This window comes from Sceloporus occidentalis, unplaced genomic scaffold (assembly GCF_023333645.1).
Source record: "Sceloporus occidentalis isolate IW3139 unplaced genomic scaffold, rSceOcc1.0.p SCAF_38, whole genome shotgun sequence".
Taxonomy (NCBI): Eukaryota; Metazoa; Chordata; class Lepidosauria; order Squamata; family Phrynosomatidae; genus Sceloporus; species Sceloporus occidentalis.
In genome coordinates, this window is record NW_028317018.1 from 2,922,461 (window position 1) to 2,945,442 (window position 22,982).

Sequence of the window (22,982 nt, forward strand, 5' to 3'; positions counted from 1 at the left end):
GATCGTGCTAAATAGGCAGAATCAGTAACAACAAGAACAGGACCCTTATCAATAAAGGCTTCTTTTAATGCAAAAGCCAATGCATACATCTCTGCATTTTGTGGCGAATGATCTTCTATCAGAAGCTCCCACGTTTTTAACAAACTCATGTCCGAGGAATATTTAGCAACACCTACCCCCGCAGATGTATTAACCCTTCCTTATTAGAGTTAACTGTTGAGCCGTCAACGTAATATAGACAAGTACAAAAATCAGTTGAATGCTTTTGCACTTCCCACTATACAACGTTGGAAGATCTTCCAACACGGGTATGTAGCATCATACACAAAGTGAAGCTGGTAGTCCTCGAGTAAAGTTAACCATTTCAACCATCGACATTTGAAAGCCCGTTTCTCAGGAATAGTTGCTTTCTGAAAAGTTGCAATTGAAGCAACAGAAGTGTAAATATCCTGACCTTGAGCTAAGTCTATAGACTTCAAAACAGCTACTGTAACTGCAGTAAGTCACTTTTCTAATGGAAAGTATTTTCTTTCTGTAATTGTAAATACATCCGATAAAGGTGCAATCAGAACTGTTTCAGTAGAATTGTAAATGCTTATGGATGCTGCTTCGGAAGAAATACTAACATACACAGATAATGGTTGTGTAGGCTCTCTTTGTGTTAAATAATTGTAATTATCAGACAAGCCATTATGTGTAATGTCAAACCCTAGGAAGGTAACTTTGTCACATACAAGCTGTGATGTATCCTGCTTTATACAAGGTATCTACTAATGCAAATATTCCACTTCATAATTAGGAAATGCAGATAACAATAATACTACATTGGCTGTGAACAAAACTGGGGAGCTAACCAGTCCTTGCGGGAGCCAAGTCCATACAAATTGTTTCCCTTGCCAAGTAAAAGATGTAATCCAATAACTATGTGGATCAATGGGGTGGCAAGAAAGCATGAAACCAATCTACCTTTATTCTCTACAATGAACTGTGCTATTTGTTGGTTTATAAGAGATTCAACATCTACTTTAACTGTTAAATCAGGTATTTGTCTTTCAGTACTCTGTTACCTGAATAAAATGAGTTTTTAAAAGCAAACATCTTTAAAAGCAATAAGGAATTCTGTATCTAAATTAGGATGTTCAACCAATTCCAAAGAAACCCATTTTCCATTTAGCTTTAAGTTTGTATAAAAAGATATGGCTCTTCTCCTTCTAACGTTTGAGCAGAAACATAATTACATTTCTGCTTGTGTATCAAAAAGTCCAGTATCAAGAAGGTCTTCTTAATTTTATTGACCTCTTTGGCAGCGGGTATAGCTGCAGATGCTGTAACCGTTTCTTCTACTCTGTCTTCCCTTTCAGAAGATCTGTTAGTATTTTGGGATCTCTCCCTTGGTCTAACAACTTGGTGAGCCTGCACATATCTATCAGGGGTGCGAATGAAAGGGTGCAAGCCATATCGATTTTTGGGTTCCTGTCTCCTTATTTCCTTCGTTAGGGGTCTAGATGGAGTTTCCTTTCTACGCTGATTTTCAGGCACTTCTCTGTGTACTGCTTGCAGCTGTGACCTTGCATGTCTGCGTGAGTCAGACTGTCTAGCACGAGAATGACCATTTTTTCTTTTTTCCTCCTGTGTTTAACTGGATGTCCCTTCACCAGTTAAATCCTTGCCTAAAAGAATATAGGTATTTTTTATTATTTCTGGGACCTTCTCACAACGTTCCTCAACAGGAAGTCTTTCAATCTGCCTTTCTAAATCTGATAGAAGTCCTTGTCCCCTTATGAGGGACTTTTGTAGATTATTTTGAGTGCATCTTAACCCCAGAGAATATGCTGTAACAATGCCACTGGACCTGTCAACTTGTGCTAATGTGTCAGCTAAAGAAGCCACAGTAACTTTTCCATGAGTCTTTTCATATAAGGAACTCACTATAGAATTCCAATCTTTAGCTTCCTGGAGTGTAATAGACAAACCAGAAGGAAGCAAAGAATTAACTTAAGCTTCTTTCTGTGCAGGTGTAGGTGTAGGATATACCGCATTTAATGCATGTGTTCTGTCATTGAGCCATAGGGGAATTTCTTTAGTATTTGAGGGAACCTGACCCACAGCTGCCTTAATGTTAGACATAGGAATTCCTCCTGCAGCTTGTAATGAAAGCTGGGGCATATTCCAAGCTCCTCTAATTGGTATCTGCTCTAAAGTGGCAGTGACTAGTTTCAGTACTCTTAATAACTGTTCTCTCTCTATCTGAGGATTAGCTGCCAGCGGAGGTAATTCCTCCCTTCTGACTGGTGAATATAATTGAGAACGGGGGTGTACCCCACCTCTCAACCTGCACATATGGTCCATGTCTGCGAAGACTATTTGGTATTACAGGGGCTCTTCCTAAAATGATCTGACATTCATCATAAACCAGGTTAACAATGGTATGTCGAGCAGAATTAAAATCAACATCCTCAAACAATCCACAACAATACATGACTTAAGGAGTATCTAGCTCCTGATCCCCAAGTACCATATTGTATTTCAAGTGCTAAAACTTCATCATTTTGCACATCTCTGCCTTGTTGTGATCTGCATAATGTGTTCAATCGCTGTATATCAGAAAAATGAATAGCCATGATATTGAAATTACCTTCCCTTACGTGTAAGAGGGCCGCAGTATAAAAATATCTGGGTAATATAAAAAAAAGAGAATTCTCTAGCCCCACGTTCTTAATGTCTTAAGAAGAGGTTTTTCTCCACCCTAAGTTACCAAATCTCAATTTTATACATATGGATAGGTCTCACATTCAATAAATGAAGTTGTGAAAACAATTATAAGAAAGGACTGAATTCAACTATAGTTATTTATTAAAGCTCACAAAAAAATACATAACTCCAAAATTAAGCAGAGTATAATACAGAATGCCTATTAAAGCTTATATGCATGAAAAATAAACATACCAGTCAGTCTCGATATGAAGTCTAGCTTCAGTCTCTTGGTCTGCCCCAGCATTGTTATCAAAAATTGTCATATATATATATAAATGATTATAACTAGACCTGCGTATCACTAGCTCAAAAATGGTTGCTAACGGTCAGAAAAAAGTAAGGAGAGGAAAATTACCACCAAGGCCAGGTTGCTGAATTGTTTTCACAGAGTAGCCAAAACATTCTAATCTTATGCCACGATAAAAAAAATCTCATGTAAAGGAAAAATACTTGTTTTTCATAGTTGAATCTTTGATCATACTTTTACTGAGGCCTGTAACACAGCATTTATCTGGGCTGGTCAGCAATATGTAAAAATTCTGTCCTGGAAAACAAGGCTGATGTGGTCACCCTAATACCCCCACACCCTTGTGTATTGCCCACAGCCAGCATCCCTTGTGAATTAATGTCCCCACACCCTTGTGTATTGCCCCCAGCCTTATTCTTACACTTGCTATCAGAAAGTAAACCAAACAATTTAAGCAAGGCAACACCAAGTGATGTCATTGGCAGAATTAATTTTTTTCATGTATGCAGCCAGAGCACAAGATTTAATGGGATCTCCATACCAAGGATTACAACTCTTTGCAGATCTATCGGCATCCACCTTGATGAAAAGGAGAGAGTTTACAGACAATAGGAAGTTCCTAAGGGACACCAAAATGCACTACAAATAGGGCTTCCCATTTAAGCAGTCTTTTACAGTCTAGAAGACATTGAAGGAGTGGAACATGGCACCCCCAGGAGAACCAAGGCTACCAGCAACACACAACAGAAAGATCACTACAATGTGGGAGCCAGGGAAAATCTCTTGGCAAGGAAACCTTGTCAGAAGAAAGGAGGAAAACTTTATCAGGTTGTCCTGTTATGTGATACTCTGATATTGAGTAACTATGCTTGTGGAATGTTTTCTAAATAAATGTGGACATTATGCACACATGTTAACCTGCTATACGGGGTAAGACATTAGTGCTATCTGCAAGAGCAAAAGAGCTAAACCTTAGGGGGATGAAGAAGCTAAATTTAAAATATGATAATTATTAAGAAAATGGTTTCTGCAAGACAATTTTATTATAATGGGAATCACCCTCAGTTACTGGGATCCCCTCCAAACAATTTACCAGGGGTTGCCGTGGAAAGTCGTGTCAGACCTGGAAAGATTGTTGCGTATCAGATACAAAAAACAAACAAAAAAAAATGTACCCTTTATAGATACTGAGAGCAATAACGCTAAATTAGATCTCGGTAGGGATTGTGTATGTTATGGAGGACACCCAAATGAATGACATGAATCCTATTACTACAGAAATGTATGAACAAGCTACAGTAATTTAAAGACAGGCCCACAATTATGGCAGGGTAGTTTAATCTCAATGTAGATTTTAAAGAAGACACACAATTTGCCCTACCTAGCAAGGGAAATGCATGAATCCTAGCTCCAGAGAATTTGCATAATATATTTATATACATCATTTTTATTGAAGCTCACTATTACAGAGTGTGCCGAAAACCAAGACAGATAACACTACTTGGTCAGGCGATGTGGTGCTGAAAGCAATACCACAGATTTTCTCACAAGAGGCTCGGGTACCTGGTGCTTGAACGACTCACCAAAAGACTGCAATTTTCAGAAAACAGATCTGGAGGAGAGATCAAATACTTCAATTAAACAACACCTCACAAATGCTTATTTCAGCAATCCGGCTCGGGCATAAAGAAATCATCAGGGTATTACTAATACATAGGGGTGCAAGTCTAAAAATGGATTAAACAAACTGACTGGCCAACTATATCAGTGCACGAAGCTGTACCTGCAGCGTAAAACACAACAGAGAGAACAAAGAATGCTACAAATAAAAAATAGAAGACATTGAATGGGAACAAACAACAAGAATATGGTCAATCTTAGACCAAATGTTACGTCGGGTCAGGCACCACAGGTGATGGACCCACGATGCAGGAATGGCGAGAATATCCGACAAACAAGCCGGGATCAAGGCAGGCAGCACAGGAGCGTAGTCAAAGAACAATAGCCGAGGTCGGGACGGGCAGCGCAGGATCAAGGTCAGAAGAACGAAAGCCGAGGTCTGGTACACGTGGATATCAATCAGAAAGCAAGAGCAACACAAATACCCTGAGAACAATAACATGGACTCGTTGAACGGGCAAGGAAACATAGGACCAGGAAGTTGAAATAGAGCCAATGGCGGGAGAGCAGGTAAGATGACGTCATCGCGACCGGCACAATAATAGCGTCGTCTCGATGGCAACCTAACAAAACCTCCTGCCTGTGTTACTTCCGCGAATGACGGAACAGTCGATGGCCGCCGGCATGCCTGCGGCGGCTCAACCACAAAGTCCTCTCTGCTTGTGTTGCCGCCGCGAGCGACGCGGAAGCGCCACACAGGCAGAAGAGGCACTGGTCGGGTGCCGCGAGCATGTAGCGGCGGATCGTTTCTCCGATCGCCGCTGACATGCTGCGGCAGCCCGATCACGTGTGCGTGTAGAGCGCACGTCAGTACACGAGGGGGACGTGCACGATGAACGCCGTGGGACCCCGGCCAGACAGGTAGGTATGACACCAAAAATCCTACAAATTAAGTGGAGACATTCTACCAATCGTCTTTACGATCTAAAAGAAGACAGATCTAGAATCCAACTGGAGGACCACAAGACAGACTTACATTTAACCCCTTAAGGACCAGGCTTTTTTTATTTTTTGTACCCTTTTGTGGCGCTCATTTTTAGCTATAATTTTCTTCTTTCCTATTTACTCTACCCACACAAATTATAATTTTTTTTTTGTCAAGAATGCTTTATTCAGATACCATTTTTTGATCATATTTTATTTTTTCGAAAAAGAAAGATGGAAATACAGCACTCAGTTATGAAATGGCGCACGAGCCAGGGTATCACCAGTCCCTCCAATATATAGAATAAAGAAGCAGTGCAGGAATGCTGAGCCTCTGGTTCTTTATTCAGTTTGGAACTTTGACATCTGGTCATTTGGTCCTTTTGCACCCATGTCCTATTTTGGGACATCTTTGAAGCCGGCTGATTCAATTTAACCCATCAAACCATATATATTTTTTAAAACTAGACATCCCGAGGTGTTTCAAATACTGGTATTTTGCCTTGGCATTGAGGCATTACAGTAGCACCATTTAAGCAAAGAAAACTTTAGGTCAGTTTCTCTGCTGAATATAGATGCCAACAATTGAAGAAATATACCAATTCCAATGAGAAAACATAAGGTTATTTTATTATAACAATAAATTGAGTAAAAAAAGAGATACATTAGAAAATCCTATTGAAGACCAGAGACTACTGATATGCTATTTAGAGGTGCCGCAAACCCGAAAAAAGCTCACTAAAAAACTACACAAGGAAAATTTAAAAAGTAAAGTAAATGATCATTTTCTACCTAGGAAATTTGGATTTTATTGTTGTATAACTTACAAGGTGTGTAAAGTGGCAACAATTCTATGTAGAGATTTAATTTAATTAAATAATGGTAAAAGTTTTAAAATTAAACATTTTCTCACATGCTCAATTTCGGAGTGCCGTGACAAAAATCCCAATGGCATTACCCTGGAGAAAATATAGGAAAATGTGAAATGCAATGGGTATTCAAGGTAAACACCCTGAATTGTGTGTAAACTATGCCGAAAATGCCTTGTTGATGTCAGAGGAGAATGGGCAGACTGGTTTGAGCTGACAGAAAGGCAATAGTAACTCCAATAGCTACTCGTTACAACCAAGGTATGCAGAATACCATCTCTGAATGCACAACATGTCAAACCTTAAAGCAGATGGGCTACGGCAGCAGAAGACCACACCGGGTGCCACCCCTGTCAGCTAAGAACAGGAAACTGAGGCTACAAATTGCACAGGCTCACCAAAATTGGACAATGGAAGACTGGAAGAACGTTGTCTGGTCTGAAGAGTCTCGATCCCAGCTGCAACATTTAGGTGACAGGGTCAGACTGTGGTGTAAACAACATGAAAGCATGGATCCATTCTGTCTTGTATCAACGGTTCAGGCTGCTGGTGGTGGTGGTGTAATGGTGTGAGGGACCGTTTCTTGGCACACTTTGGGCTGTAGTACAGCATAACTGCCATTACTATATACTGTGCCAGACATTGACTGTGGTACAGCATAACAACCATCACTATATACTGTGCCAGACCTTGATGGTGGTACAGCATAACTGCCATCACTATATATTGTGCCAGACACTGACAGTGGTATCACAATCAGTGCCTGGCTCAGTATATAGTGAGAGGAGTTAAGGTGCACTGTACAACGTAACTCCCATTATGTTATGCTGAGCCAGCAATGGGAGTTATTGTGCAACACCATCAGAGAGCCATCACACACATGCTTCACGCTTTCTAATACTCTTACAATGTTTCCTTTCCTGTGTCTCTGTCTCCTCTTCTGCACTCCTTGGTCCTCCACCTTTTCTTCTTCTGTCTTAGTGTGTTTTGCCACCTCCTCCTCCGACATTCATGCTCACACGCAGATACATTCATGCTCAGATGCACTGAGACATTAATGCTCACACCCACTTATACAGAGACATTCATGCTCACACACAGTTATACAGAGACATTCATGCTCACACACACTTATACATAGACATTCATGGTTACACATACATGGTTGTTCATGAATTCAATACATACATTCGAAGATACATACATCCTCCCCCTCCATCTCCTTACCGCTCCTGCAGCTTTAGGTCTCGGGTTAGCCTCAGGTTCAGCACGGGGTCACGTGGCGTATTGTGATCCAGATACGTTCCTGTCACCAAGTGCTGGTTCAAAGTGTTTTAGAAAGGGCCCTAGCGATCTGGGATGACCTGGTTGAGGTCGGAAGGGACCTTTTTGAACAATTTTGTATGGACACGGGGAGACAGAAATAAGTGATTGCTGGGGTCGCCCAAGACCACTGTAGTTATTCCACTGTTTGGGCCAGTTAGAGGGTGATCCATTATCTCCGCCCTAACCAGCCCTGCTCCTGCAGACCCCACCCTGACCCTTGCAGGCCTTGTGACCCTTGCTGGCCCTCGGTCCATGCCCGAGTGCCTGATGGGTCAGTCTGTCCCTGGGCCTATGTTAAGTTATATTTTTTCATTATGTTCTTTATATATATATATAATCATGTTCAAAATTAACTGTCAATTAATTTAGTATTCCATGATTGTTTGACAAAATTAACTAAATAATATAATCCAGTGAAGTATTATAATAAATTAATTCAGCATTTCTATGCTAGTATTTTGGCAGATTACATTTTTCCATTGACTATTTAATGAAACATACAGTACTAAGCAAATGTTTTAGGCAACTGTAAAAAACAAAAAGCTCTAAAGTGCTAATGGTTTCGAAAATAGACAATGTTAATTTATTTTTATAATTTAACAAAATGCAAAGTGAATGAACAGAAATCAAAATCAATATGTGGTGTGACCACCCATTTCTTTCATGAGGGTAGTCTTGTAGACCACAAAAGGAAGAGGTGATAAGCGAGAAGGAGATCCCTAGCCCATGGGAAGAACATAAGGACCGAGTAGAGGAGTATTTTTTTTTATGAGGGCAGAAATGTATGGAGCAGCAATGTTATGGAGGGCCTTTTATGCTTGCTGTCCAGGGGTTAATTGGGAAGAGGTTTAATTGCACCTCCCCAACATATTAATAAGGTTTTGGTAGCAGTATAAACTGCTTTGTGTGCCCACTATGTAGGAGGTGAGAGTAGGTTCTTACCCTATTGAGAGTGTGCCTTGACGTGACAGGTGAGCTTAATTATGCTCTGGCTAATTCATATAACCAAAACCTCTCATTTATATTATGTTTATATATTTGTTGCCAACTTTATTAGGGTAAGAAGCATTTTTGGCCCATTTGCACATGTCTATTACGTAATCTAACCTGGAGGGAGACAGATCAGGAGATACTCATCCAGGTCATCCATATCCAGGTGGTATTGAAAGCAGAATGGTTCCAGTCAGATTATCATATAATAGTGGCCCTTAGATTTAGCAGTTGGGTGTATAATTTTTTAAATGCTTGGAGGCAAGAGGAAGTAGGGAGATAGGATGGTAGTTGGACAAATCAGTTGAGTCTTTTAAGACTGGAATTATTGTAGCATGCTTGAAGGAGGGACAGATCCAGTAGAGAGGGAGGGATTGTATATATGAGTTAGTTTAGGGACAAGAGTAGATAAAAGAGACTGGGTAAGATGAGAAGTCATAGGAACGAGAGGACATGTGGTTGGACAAGAAGAAAGAAGAAGGACATGAACCTCATCTTTAGTGACAAAAGAGAATTGGTTTAATGTGGAAGAGGAAAGAGAGTTTTGTTTATGGGAGGGTGCAGAGTCAGAGGGAGGAAAAGGGCAGCAGGACGATTGTGCAGATTTTTCACATCAATTTTATTATTGAGGCAAATGTTAGCAGAAATGGTAGTTGTTATAGGCCACAGAATAGAACTGAAAGTACTGAACTGAAGTTGGGACTCTTCCTTGACTGCTCAAATTAGGCAAAATTCATTTAAAATAAAGCTCAAATGATTTGGAATGCACAAGTCTAACCAATATATGTTTTTAGTCACCAGATGGTGCTCTTGTGCCATTCTAAAAAGTCAAATTTTTTAAATCCTAATTTAAGCTGCTACCACTCTTAACCAATCATAAAAATGACAAACCAGGGTTTCATTTACCACAGTGCATCACTATGGTGGTTATAGGGTAATCATTATCAAGTTAATTGTAGACCTTTAAAGGTACATGTTACTAAATCCTAGAGCAGGGACGTCCAACATGTGAACCTCGAGGTGCGGCCCTCGTGAGATCGGCAGCCAGGATCACAAGAGCCCTGCTGCTTACTTGTGGGAGGGTCTATTCTCTGCTCCAGTCCTGCTTCCTCTGTGGGGAGAACGAGGGAGGCCGCGCCCCCTACTGAAATCTGTGAGGGGCATCGAGAGCTGTAGAGCAGGTAACGGGGTGGGGTAGGTTGTGTGAATGAGTATGTCTGATTGAGGGAATGAATCTGTGAATGAATGAATGAGTGTGTGTGTGATAGCATGGATGTGTAAGTGCCTTGTGTATTGATGCTGCCAGCAGTATGGGGTCTGCACTTACAGCCACCCTGTATCAGTACGTATTGGCTGACTTGGGATGATAGGAGTGTGATTGCTAACAGCAATCTGCTAACAGCAATCACAGTCCCATCATGCCTAGGTTCCAGCATTTACTGGTTGCCTGGGTATAAAAAGAGTGTGTTTGCTGTTAGCAATCACACTCCTATCATGCCAAGTCAGCCAGTACATGCTGAAACCTGGCTAGCTGCCCCCCTTGTGTATTGATGCTGCCAGCAGTATGGGGTCTGCACTTACAGCCACCTTGTACCAGCATGTATTGGCTGACTTGGGATGATAGGAGTGTGATTGTTAACAGCAATCTGCTAACAGCAATCACAGTCCCATCAAGCCTAGGTTCCAGCATTCACTGGTTGCCTGGGTATAAAAACTATCATGCCAAGTCATATTGTTGATTTTTTTTTGTCCAATTGTGGTGTATTACTTTTAATAAAAGTGTGGTTACACACTAAAATTGGACAAAAAATACAATGCCCAGCCAACCAGTACATGCTGGAATCTGGGTTTGCCTGAGATTGCTGTTAACAATCATAATATATAATTTTTTTGTACAATTTTGGTGTGTAACTTTTATTAAAAGTGTGGGGGGGGGTCACTTTCAGTTTCGGCTAAGTGAACCCTGAATTTTCGGTTTTGGTCCAGAATTTTCATTTTAGTGCATCCCTAAAATAAATAGAACTATTTTATTTTTACTTATCCAGAATCCTGAATTTGTAGGCCCAGAAATCAGTGGGAGGAAAAGTAAAGGTTTTGTGTCATTTACTTTATTTTAATCTGCATATCTTATTAAAGGCCATATTTTCTCTCAGTGAAAAATGAGTGCGGCCCTCGCACGGATACAATTCTAATGAAGTGGCCCACTGCAGAAAAAACTTGGACACCCCTGTCCTAGAGTCTACTTGTGGGTGCTTGCTGGAAAGATGAAATTAATCTGAACTAGAGTGGGGACAAAAGAGGTTCTCACTTTGTTGGATTAGAAAGAGTTAATGTTAAGGTATTTGTCAAATTTCCTTTTATAGAATTACTATTTCTAGTCTAGTAAAAGTAAGTAAATGAATAAGGAAAATCAAGCTAACATAATATGAATTCAAAACAATTAAAATAACAATAGTAATTAACATGTCAAGGGAAATAGGCCTTCTCCATTTTATATACCTGATTTAAATTTTTTATTATATATTGCAACTAATATTTGTTTATCAAGCTGTCATTTGTCATATTGTTGGGTGTTTACAAAAACATATGTATGTCTTAGATAATTTTTATTGTTCTTATATAAAAGTGTACAAAACACAAATAGTTTTAGTGAGTTTTTGTTAAAACTACATGAAATATGATGCTCATTATTGGCAAATCATCAAGAGATGTAATTAATCAGTAATTTAATTGCCCACAGCTTAGTTGGTATTAAGAAAATTAGCATACATTTTGTGTAGATAAATATTAGTTAAGGTTTAACATACCAAACCACTGCTGAATTTGAAAACACAGTTGACCTTATTTTCAATTTATTCTCCAAGCTAAAACATGCTGTTTAAAAGAAAGATCACTGGAGTTATTCTAGGTATCAACATTTTCTGGGATGTACTAGGTCTGCTAAATCTTGTTAGACGCAGCTGCTGAAGAAGGTTCCTAGTCGCTGTTAAGTGAAACAAATTGTTTTGGCTGCTTCCTCCATGAATGTATGCTTTTTGTGATCTAAAAAGCTGTGTCTTGAAACATGCCCAGTGTAAATGTGACATCAGTTAACATTTATTGTTTAGTGTTTATTTTTGTTTTGTAAAGAATAAACATAGATTGGCAATTTTGTAAAAAAAAATACTAGCCACTTATATGATAACAAAGGCATTCTACATACATAGTACCGTATTTGCTGGACAAGTTTTGTTTTCACAGTAAAGGCTTCAAATAGAGGTCTGACTACAAGACTAAGATCCAGATCCCTCGTGGCCAGTGTTCCCTCTAAGGTGTGCGCGCACATAGCTTTTTTAGGGAGCGCACATGTCCAAAAATTGTGCGCACAACAGTTTTTCCCCAAAAAAGAAAAAACATTTTTTTTAAACTTTATGTCGCGTGGATATTGTGCGCACAAAATTTTTGCTCTCTGAAAATTTTTACACAAGAGAAATTTTCTGCGCACACCAACTAAGAAAAATTAGATGGAACATTGCTCGCGGCGCTGCAGGGTACCCGGATCCTACTCTCTGGTAACCTCCACTGCTGCCGGCACTTCCTCTGGCTTCTAATACAGAGTGGCATGACCTTCCAGTGCTCCATCATAGAAACCCCAGTGGAAGTTCTGGCAGCAGCAGAGGTTGTCTGGATCCCTCACAGCGCTGCAGGGGACGTGGATCCTCCTCCCTGGCAGTCGGTGAAGGTGTGCACAATGCCCATAGACAACCTCCGCTGCTGACGGCACTTCCCCCAGGGTGCTCAGTCATAGAAACCCCAACATCACGCAGACGTCCACCATCTGCCCCCACTAGACACCAGGGAGACTGTAGTATCGGGGATGACTCTGGGGAAGCATTGGTAAGTTCCTGGTAAATTCCTGTAGGCAGAGTGGCATATAGGGGGTACAAGGCATATCTGGGACAGAGTGGCAAATAAGTCAGGCAGAGTGGCATAAAGCGGGGTATAAGGCATTTGGGGGGGCAGAGTGGTATAGAGATGTTAAAAGGCATATCAGGAAGGCAGAGTGGCATATAGGCAAGTATAAGGCATTTTTCGGGGGGCAGAGTGGCATATAGAGGGGTATAAGGCATATCTGGGGGCAGAGTGGCCTATAAGGGGTTATAAGGCATATCTGGGGCAGAGTGGCATATAAGGGGATATAAAGCATATCTGGGGGGCAGAGTGGCAAGCCTGGGGGCAGATGTGCATAACTGGGCAGGTTGGCAAATAAAAAAAAATAATATTCAAATTTTGGGGGGTCGTCTTATAATCATTGTCGTCTTATGAGCAAATATGGTAATTATTACAAAAGCCATTAGCAGTAGATGTCAGTAGTGCCATTATCAAATGGTTCACTTATGCACCAAGACACTAACACACACAACCTGACACACATACACACATACTCAGATGCTTACACGCACACAAAGACACCCACACACCAAGACACACACCAACCCTACATGAAGTCTTAGACCTTCTTCAATGCCGCTTGCACAGTGCGAACTGCAGCACAACAATGTTGCATAACCGACCAAACCTATGGTATACCCATTATATACCAAATTTATGTGGTATATAATATGCATATTTAGTACTCAGTGTATTTCATAACATATGAAGAAAAAATACTTTAGCTTATTAATGCATAACATGGGCAGTAAGGTGCTTTTTGTGATCAATTTTAGTGCATATGTATGAGAGAAGGTGCGATTTGACAAACTGGTGGTAGCTCCATGTGATGTGTATGATGTTTTATTCTTTCTTTGAGCACTCAGCATGCTAACAGAAATTGTTTCATATATAAGTAGTGTTATACTCTTCCACAATTTTCTCCAGGCATTAATACAATGATCTTCTCAGTCTGTGGATAAATCCAGATGTTAAAGACAATGTTAAGGTGTCATTGCATGTTGAAAGTTGTAAGCAGAGATGTTCTCCAAAAATGCCAGTTGTGTGTCTTAGATAAAGGTAAACTGGTGAACTGGTGATGCTTTTGAAAATGTCCATCTTTTTACTCATTTGAAACTCTGTACACTTTTCCCCCCACTGCGAGGCCAGGCCAATTTTATAGTAATATTTCGATGATAGCCTTATACATATCTTACACTTTACCTAGGGATATATGCATGTGTGTGTATATATATTACACAAGTAATTACAACCTTTTTGCACTTGTAGTGCAAGTGTTAGTAATGCAACTTTTGTGACACTCCTCATAATTCTGACTGTAAATTATTTGAGATGTAGTCCATAACTAGCTATATTTATATTGGTTTAATGCATCAAGATCATTGAGAATATTCTATTTAACCATTACAGATTCAGTGAAGCAGTGGCCTTGTATTTATGTGTTCCCTTTTATTAGGTAATATACTACAAATATGGAAGTTAGAGCAGGGTCCTAGCTGGCCACAAAACATTCAGTGAAAATACAGCTTCCTACTTTGTGTTATTTCGTAGCATTTTAATACTTTCAGATATTTTAAATATACTTTTTGCAAGTTGCTTTATGGAATCATCATGATTTTTAAGATTTTCAAGATGCTTATAGCGTTTATTACATATGATTTAATAAATCATATAATATGTATTTCAATGTGAATTGGAAGTAAATGAATCTGTAGTATTTTTTCTGGAGTAGCAATCTATATATCTATCCATGTAAAAGCTCAAACACATTTCAGGAAAACAGAGGACTTGTCATATCTGAAAAACTGATTGTTTAAACTTGTAGAGCTGTAACCACTATTTTAGCATCTAAACTGGCTTTAGTGACTTGTTTTTATGTACACTTTTAATGAACAAATGTGTGTATTTTCCTGCACTGCAAACAGTGTAAATCTGTACAAGTGTCGTCTTCTATAATCACATATTGAAGCATTACTTTCTGTGTTGTTTATAAACGAAATGAAAGTCTGCACATTGGGGCAACTGAAATAATATGTTGTCCAGTCTTTTGATCTCACCACAAGCAGTGTTGGTTTTCTGTTCCTGTAGAGACTAAGGCTGTATTTCCAAATATTGGTACTTTGTTAATATCTATTCCAGCCATTTTGGTAGCCAATAGCTTCCATTTTATCACACAAAATCAAGTTTGCATTCCTTGTTGCTTAGACCTACAATGCGGTGAACTGAATAGCTTCACTCTTTAATGAAAAATTCATTCATCACTGAAACTTGTCAAATATTGTATTTTATCATAGAACTGTACACATCTAATTCAGTAATTAAAGAGCACGTAGCAGTGTTAAAAAAGTGTCATGGCAAAAAATAGTGAATTATATATATAAGAAAAAAACCATGAGTAATAATGTACAAAGGGTTCTGTAGATTAAATGGATACTTTATGCTCACAACTTAGATCATTAGCACAGGCTAGACTTTTATTGTTAAGAATGTAATACCACAAGGAAAAATGGACATAGAAAAACTTAAATGTCTGCTCTGGTTGTCGTATTCTATGGGACTGGCTCTCACTCATCAAACATTTTCAAGGTCACCTTGAAATCACAGTTCTTTTGAAATTCCAATTATCTTCCCACACACTGTGCATCATCTTACATCTCTTGTCTGCTGTCTGAATTTGATTAATAGAACGTGCACATTAAGAGAAACATGTGGGGATCACTATATTCCCATTTCCCAGGAATGTACACAGAGTTACAAAATGTGATTATGTAGAAATTGTAAAACTGTCAAGATACAATATTAATGATCAACTACACGGCATAGTGAAGAATTTACGTTTATCTGTATTCAAATACATGCAAGTACCTATTGTGACATATCTGAATGTGTCATTGTGGAACAGCACGATTATTTTTAAAACACAAGCATGCAAGTGACATACATGAAACTATGTGAATGGGAGTGGGTAGCAAAGGGGAGTCAAGATATTTATTTCAAGGAAGGTTAAAGCAAAGTATCTAAAAGACAATTTTTTGCAACCTCATTACATTTACTTCACCACCCTGTCTCTCAGCTCGCTGAGAAGAGTAGTATTTAAATGAAAGACATTGTTTTCCCCCCAGATTACATCACTGATGTGGGTGATATTAGTATAGGGAATGCAAACTCACTTGATGTCCCTCTTTTATCAGACCTCACTAGGTTTGGTGGGTATGGGCATATCACAGTTCTCTACAGCAATCAAAGACACAATAATGACCATAAAAATAACGAAACAGTTTTTTTAGCCCTTTTGTGACAGGGCTGTGATTTTCTTCTCATTTTCATTTAGTGTACCCACACAAATTAAATATTGTTTGTTTTTTGCTTGTATCATATAATGGATTATAATAAACTTGAAGAAATATGGTGAAAATGTTAAAAACCCCCACTTTTTCGGGGTTTTATTTGAAAAATCTTATTCATCCACAAAGTTAATGAAAAACATTTGTCTGATTTCAGAAGTACCCAATGGTATTTTATCAGAGGTGTAACTAGAAATCACAGAGCCCTGGTGCGAAAATTGCCCCAAGTCCCCCCAACTTCACCAAGCAATATGACTCACAGTGCCCCCTTTGCTCTACACAACTTGTTAGCATAAACCCTTGCCCCAAACAGCTTGTGTGTGTGTTTGCCCCAAGCAGCTTATCAGTGCCATCCTAACTCCAAACAGCCTGTTTGTGCCATCGTCACACCAGAACAGCTTGTCTGTACCATCTTTGCCCCTTGCTCCCCCCTTCCAACATACACTTTGGCACACATATATAAACACACTTACACAAATCACACATACTTACTTATGCTAACACACACTTACACATTCATTCTAACACACACTCCATCTAACCCCACTTACATGCTCGCTCACACACAATTACACATCTATGCTGACCCATAAAATTGCAAATCTATACTCACACATAGTTTAGATGGGCCTTCCAACCTGGATTGGTGCGGTCTAGCTTGGAAGGGCTCTTTCTATACAATTTTTAACTGATAACTGACCCCTGTAGTTACACCACTGCTTTTCATGTTTTTTGATGTGATTGCATTTTTTATGTATTCTCTAGCTATTTTTAAATCTTTAATTGTTTTTTGATTTTTATATATTTTTTAATTTTTTATTTTACTTATCACAGAGTGATCAGTAAGTAGGGCTCCATAGCCCTGCATTGCTGATCGCAGTACATGTAATCAACCTGCGGGGGGAGCTCAGATTTTCTGGGACCTTTTTATTGCGACTGTTTCTGGCCAGCAGTAAAAAATATGAAAGGCATGTTACCTTTCAATATGAGCGATCACACGGCACACTGTTTTTTATTTTGGTGTTGCTGAATGCCTTGATACAGGGGCGTACCTAGAGTACTTGGCACCTGGGGTGGATCCTGTATGTGGCACCCCCCCACACACACAACATAACTTCTATTGTTATATACTGGCGAAACACTGACGGTGGTACAGCATAACTGTTATCATTATATACTGAGGCAAACATTGACGGTGGTTCAGCATTACACCTATCACTATATACTGAGTCAAATATTGACAGTGGTACAGCATAACTGTTTTCATTATACTTACTTCATTATATTACTGAGGCAAATGCAGACGGTGGTACAACATAATCCCTATCAGTGTACATTGAGTCAGACATTGACAATAATGCAGCATAACCCCTATCACTGCAGCATAGACCCACCACTACAGTGTCAGGCTAAATATATAGTAGGGATGCACCGAAATGAAAATTCTGGACCGAAACTGAAAATTCAACATTCACTTGGCCGAAACCAAAACCGAAAATGACCCCCCACCTTTAAAAAAACAAACACACTTTTCTTAAAAGTAATACACCAAAATTGGACAAAAAAAATCAATTACAATATATATATGTATATATATATAATTAACAGCAATCACACTCCTATCATGCCCACGCATTCCCAGATTCGAGCATGTACTGGCTGACTTGGCATCATAGGAGTGTGATTGCTAACAGCAATCACACTCCTACCATGCCCAGGTTCCAGCATGTACTGGCTGCCTGGGTATGATGGGATATAATATTGTTTAACAGCAATCACACTCCTACCATACCCAGGCAGCCAGTACATGCTGGAACTTGGGCATGATAGGAGTGTGATTACAGCCTCCCTATGCCATGCTATCCCCCCACACTTACATAACACCCACATCTCATACATTTACTAATCCACACTTACTAATCCATTCTCACTCTCACTGAATGTTTTCCTACCTTTCCTCTGTCACTGTCACTTTTCCCACTACAGCTCCTTTTCCTCCTCCACTTCGTTCTTCCTCTTGGCTCTTCTTCAGTGTTGTGTCCTAATGCACAGCCTCAGTTGCCGCACGCATCGCACGGGAGCAGGATCGGAGGGCTGCCTTAACAGACCTCCCGCTCCCTTGATTAATTTTAAGCCGGTTATAGGGAGTTCCTTCATCTTCCCAACCGAGTTTGCTCCTCTAGTGGGGGACATTACTGTCCATCTCTGGAGGGGTGCGGGCGTGGTGGCACCCTCCTGATGAGCGGCACCCAGGGCGACCGCCCCCTCCCTGCCCCCTGCTACTGCCTTGATATTGAGGCATTTCAATAACATCGGCTGAGCGGAGGAAGCAGGGGTGTAACTAGAAACCATCATTGCCCTCCAACAGACACTATATGGCACACATATGTAAACAAACTTTAACAGATTAACATATGCTAAAACACACACTTACTCATACTCAATAACACACATGTACACGCTAGATGTGAGCACCAGCGGAAAGTTCATATTTTCGTTTTCGGGAAAAAAATGTCTTCGTATTCACCGAAATTCGTCTGTCTCCTATTCATCTGTCTCTTATGTTTGTGTAACATATGTTTAACTAACCAGGGAATAGTTAACAGAACAGAAAAAAACAGTATTCCTGTGCATATTTATAATATTAATTTATTAAAACTAGTCCTTTATGTCAAAAGAAATGGTGTCAGATGAAATTATGGGGATATGAGAGGATTGCAAGACACATGGACTTCATCTATTTTGCAAATGTATACCGAAGCGGAACCCTGGATCGGAGAGTGAATATCACCAGGAAAGCAGAGAACTCTTGGCACCAAGGTGGCGTGCTTCACCCTCTGACCACCATTCCCCAGCCGTGGGTCTTGTGATAATCCATCAGGAGCCATAAAATCACAATAGTCGGATTGAGAATAGGCAGAACACAGGGGATATGCAGGGTGTCAGGAACAAAAAGTAAAAAAAACAGGAATGTAGGGAAAAAAACAGGCAGCAGGAGTTGAACTGTATACACAGGTACAAGATGCTGAGTATAAGACCATCCAAGGGCACCGATTTCTGTGAGACTTGCAGATTAAATAGGTTGGTCACAGGTGAGAATTCTTGGCAATCAGAGCCTGGTGCCACCCAGTAGTGGGAGGCCCAGACAGGATAGGCTGTTGCACAGGTGAGGATGTTAGACACTCAGAGCTGGGTGAGAAAGAAAAGACTGTTCACAGGTAAGAATGCTTTGAAATGAGAGCCTGGTGCTGCCCAGTAGTGGGAGGGCCTTGACATGACTGTGACATTTATAAATTGCTCAAGGCAAAGGTATGGGTTGGGGAATAGGTAATCCTCTAAAAACAAGAGCAACTAGAGGTTAGCTGAACTGTTTGACTGCTTATAAAATGTATTCTTTCAGAGTAAGCACATAAAATTGAGCCCTTGTTGGTAGAAGCAATACAGGTTGGCAGAGCTCCAAAAAACACATCGTGGTTTGGAGACAGAATAGCCGTTTCTAGACATTCTGTGTCACACAATATTATAAACTCTTCATATTTCCACCTGCGTACTTTACATCACCAAATACAACATGTATCTATAAATATAAATGCTAATTCTGTGGTATCTAGAGCATTTGATGAAGGAAAAGATACTCTCTTTTGTTTTTTGCATAGGTAATGTTATTTTTAGAGATGCTTAAAGATTTTGCCTCACAATTACCTTGTTTGCACCTTTTATGTTGGATTTTATATAACATGTGAAGTACCATAAGCAGATAAACATTACTTGCCATATTGCCCTTGTTGTGGGGGTAAATCTATTACATTACACTTTGTTCCTAAGAGTATGTGGAAGAGACATATATGCTGTCTCTTTCTGAGTTTACTCATATTCAATCATTGTCAGTCACGTACAGTAAATACTTGGCCTATTTGGGTAAATACTTTTATTTAGGGCTGACTTGATTCTAGGTTCCCTGAGTAACATCTGCTTAATCATTTATCCTAAGACTCTAGGACCTTTAAGACAGTGTTGTAGATCTAAAGTACATCTTTAGGTGTTTTTTGATAGATAGATAGATAGATGCATTGTTTCTTTACTTTAACCACACACAATACCTTAATATGGATGAAATTCCACTGTGCTTTTGGACTGTTCCTGCCTGTGTGATTCCCTCATGGATCAATCATTGCCTGCACGAATACTGTCAGAGTTTTCAATTAAATGGTGATTCACTGTTTTTGTCTGATTCAGGTTCTTCTCAGAGAACATTTCACATTTGAAATAGGTCAGGAGAACACCCTTCAGACGCTTATTACATTAGACATAGAGATGACATGTTTTTCTGTTATTGGAAAATTATTTGAAGATATAGAATGACACATCTAGACAACTATAAGCAACCAGAGATTTTCTAGCTATTGATGGAGTATAACATTGAGTCATAAGGATAGTACAATGGCAGGGTTATACAAAATTGGGTTATCCTAATTTAAAGCCTCATCCACATATTGGATGATGTGCTGTTGACAGTGTCGCTACCCAATATCCTGAGGGAATTGGTAATATATGAATCTCTCTTAAACTTTAAAATTAATGAAGATATCAGAAAAATTTAACATTTCTACCCCAAATGAGATGGCCAACAAAAGACCATTCCATGTTATACCAATATAACTTTCTTCCAATGCTGGAAGAGGGCCTCAGTTCATGGGCCATCCCCCATATCTCATGGTATGGAAGGGTGAATATCATCAAAATGAATTTGCTACCTACACACCTGTATCTATTTCAAACCATCCCAATCCATACACTTCCACCTTTCTTTAAATCTCTTACATCTGTAATCATTAGATACATATGGAATGAGAATAGCCTGAGACTAATTCCGATATTTGTTTTTCTTATCTGTCATTTGATACTAACAGATGGGTATCTATCACCCCTCAATGTGAGAACAGTTGATGGTCAGCTTGCTTGGAAATGTAGCTGCTGTGGCCTTTCCCCAAGTGGACTCTTCTTAAGTGGACAGATAAGAGTTACACTGGACTATCCAGATACCCATCCTGGTCTTCATGCTTTCATCAGATTACTCACCTGGCAATCTGTATCAATCTCATCCATTTCCCTCTCTTACAGGTATGGTTATTTCATAACATCTGATCCACCCCTGAACCCCTCATCTTCTGCTGCAACACCCCTGTTTTTTCACCTGATATGAATATCCTATATTTCATTTGAACCCCTCATCTCCTGCTGTTACCCCTGTTTTCCACCTGGTATGAATATCCCATATTTCATTTGAACCCCTCATCTCCTGCTGTTACCCCTGTTTTCCACCTGATATGTCTGTATCCATACACTGTACCCCTGTCTCCATAGCCTGCTGCTAACAAAGGGTTAATATCGGTGCCCTCTAGTCTAGCCTAATTGTAATTGCTAGCCAAGGTGTGAACCATCTGCTTCCTGTATGCAATCATCTGACCACTTGTGAGGCAGCCCTATATAGCTCTAGACCCAACTTGGAAACGTAGCTGCTGTGGCATTTTCCCAAACAGACTCTTCTTAAGTGGACAGATAAGAGTTACACTGGAGTTAAACGGGAGGGAAACGACAAACGACATACCGAGGACAGTGCAAAGCAGGTAACCCACATAGGCACCTGCTTGCTGCACCCCCTCCCTACTATGAATCCATACATGTTTCCATGTCCTCTACAGTCCACATAACTCCATCCCATCTATCACCCCACCCTAGCTAACATGCCTTTCTGTTCTCTTCATGCCCCAACATCACTAAGCACGCACAAGTAATGGCATCCAATGCCCACAAATCACATTCCCATTTTTTTTCTGTCTGTGTCCTTCTCCTTCTGTGCTCAGGTGACATTGAACAAAACCCTGGCCCCACCATCCCCACCTTCTTCCGTCCCCGCACATGCCGAAATAACACAAACCACTGCAATCCCTCCAATCTTAAACCAGTCCACTGCAACCCCGGACCCCCTTTCTCCTGTGCCCTCTGGAATGCACGCTCTGTTTGCAATAAACTAACTGCTGTCCATGACCTTTTCATTTCTAACCACCTGAGCCTTCTTGCGCTCACTGAAACGTGGCTGACACCCTCTGACACTACCTCTCCTGCTGCTCTCACTTATGGTGGCCTTCACTTCAGCCACACGCCCAGACCTGGAGACAAACAGGGAGGTGGTGTTGGTATTCTCCTCTCTCCTCGCTGCACATTTCAATGTCTACCACCAATTCCCTCTCTGTCTTTCTCATCTTTCGAAGAACACTCTGTCTGCCTTTTCTCCCCAATTGCTCTTCGTGTTGCAGTGATCTACCGGCCTCCTGGCCCTACCTCTCATTTCTTTGATCACTTTGCTGCCTGGCTTTCCCACTTTCTTTCCTCCACCATCCCTACACTAATCCTAGGAGACTTCAATATACCTATTGATGACCCATCCTCACCTGCTGCTTCCAAACTACTTTCACTCTCCTCCTCCCTCGGACTGTCACAATGGACCAACTCCCCAACGCACCGTGGCGGTCACCAAATAGATCTAGTTTTCTCCCACCTTTGTTCCATTTCTCAATTCTCTAACTCTCCCATCTGTCTGTCTGATCACAGCCTGCTCACATTTACTCTCGACATACCACACACACCCTCCCTACCTAAGAAACCACCACAAACCTACCGTAATATCTGCAACCTAAACACTCCACAGCTCTCAGCTACACTACGGCCACTCCTCTCAGATATATCCTCCTCCTCCTGTCCTGACACAGCAACAGATCAGTATAACCATACACTAGCCTCAGCCCTAGATACGGTTGCCCCTGTAACTGTACGCAATCCCCCACGCCGTCCACCTCAGCCATGGCATTCCAAGCAGACACGCCTCCTTCAAAGGTGTTCACGTACAGCTGAGCGCCT

At 40.3% G+C, this 22,982-nt stretch overlaps 1 protein-coding gene across 1 annotated transcript in view; it reads left to right on the forward strand.

Annotated features, from left to right (window-relative positions):
* Positions 1 to 12,547, forward strand: part of LOC149290634 (major facilitator superfamily domain-containing protein 6-like) — a 47,719-nt gene extending 35,172 nt beyond the window's left edge. Inside the window, exon 6 of the mRNA XM_089488436.1 lies at positions 12,386 to 12,547. Within this exon, the coding sequence (XP_089344562.1) occupies positions 12,386 to 12,547 (162 nt within the window). The remainder of the gene's footprint in view (positions 1 to 12,385) is intronic.
* The last annotated feature ends 10,435 nt before the right edge of the window (positions 12,548 to 22,982 follow it).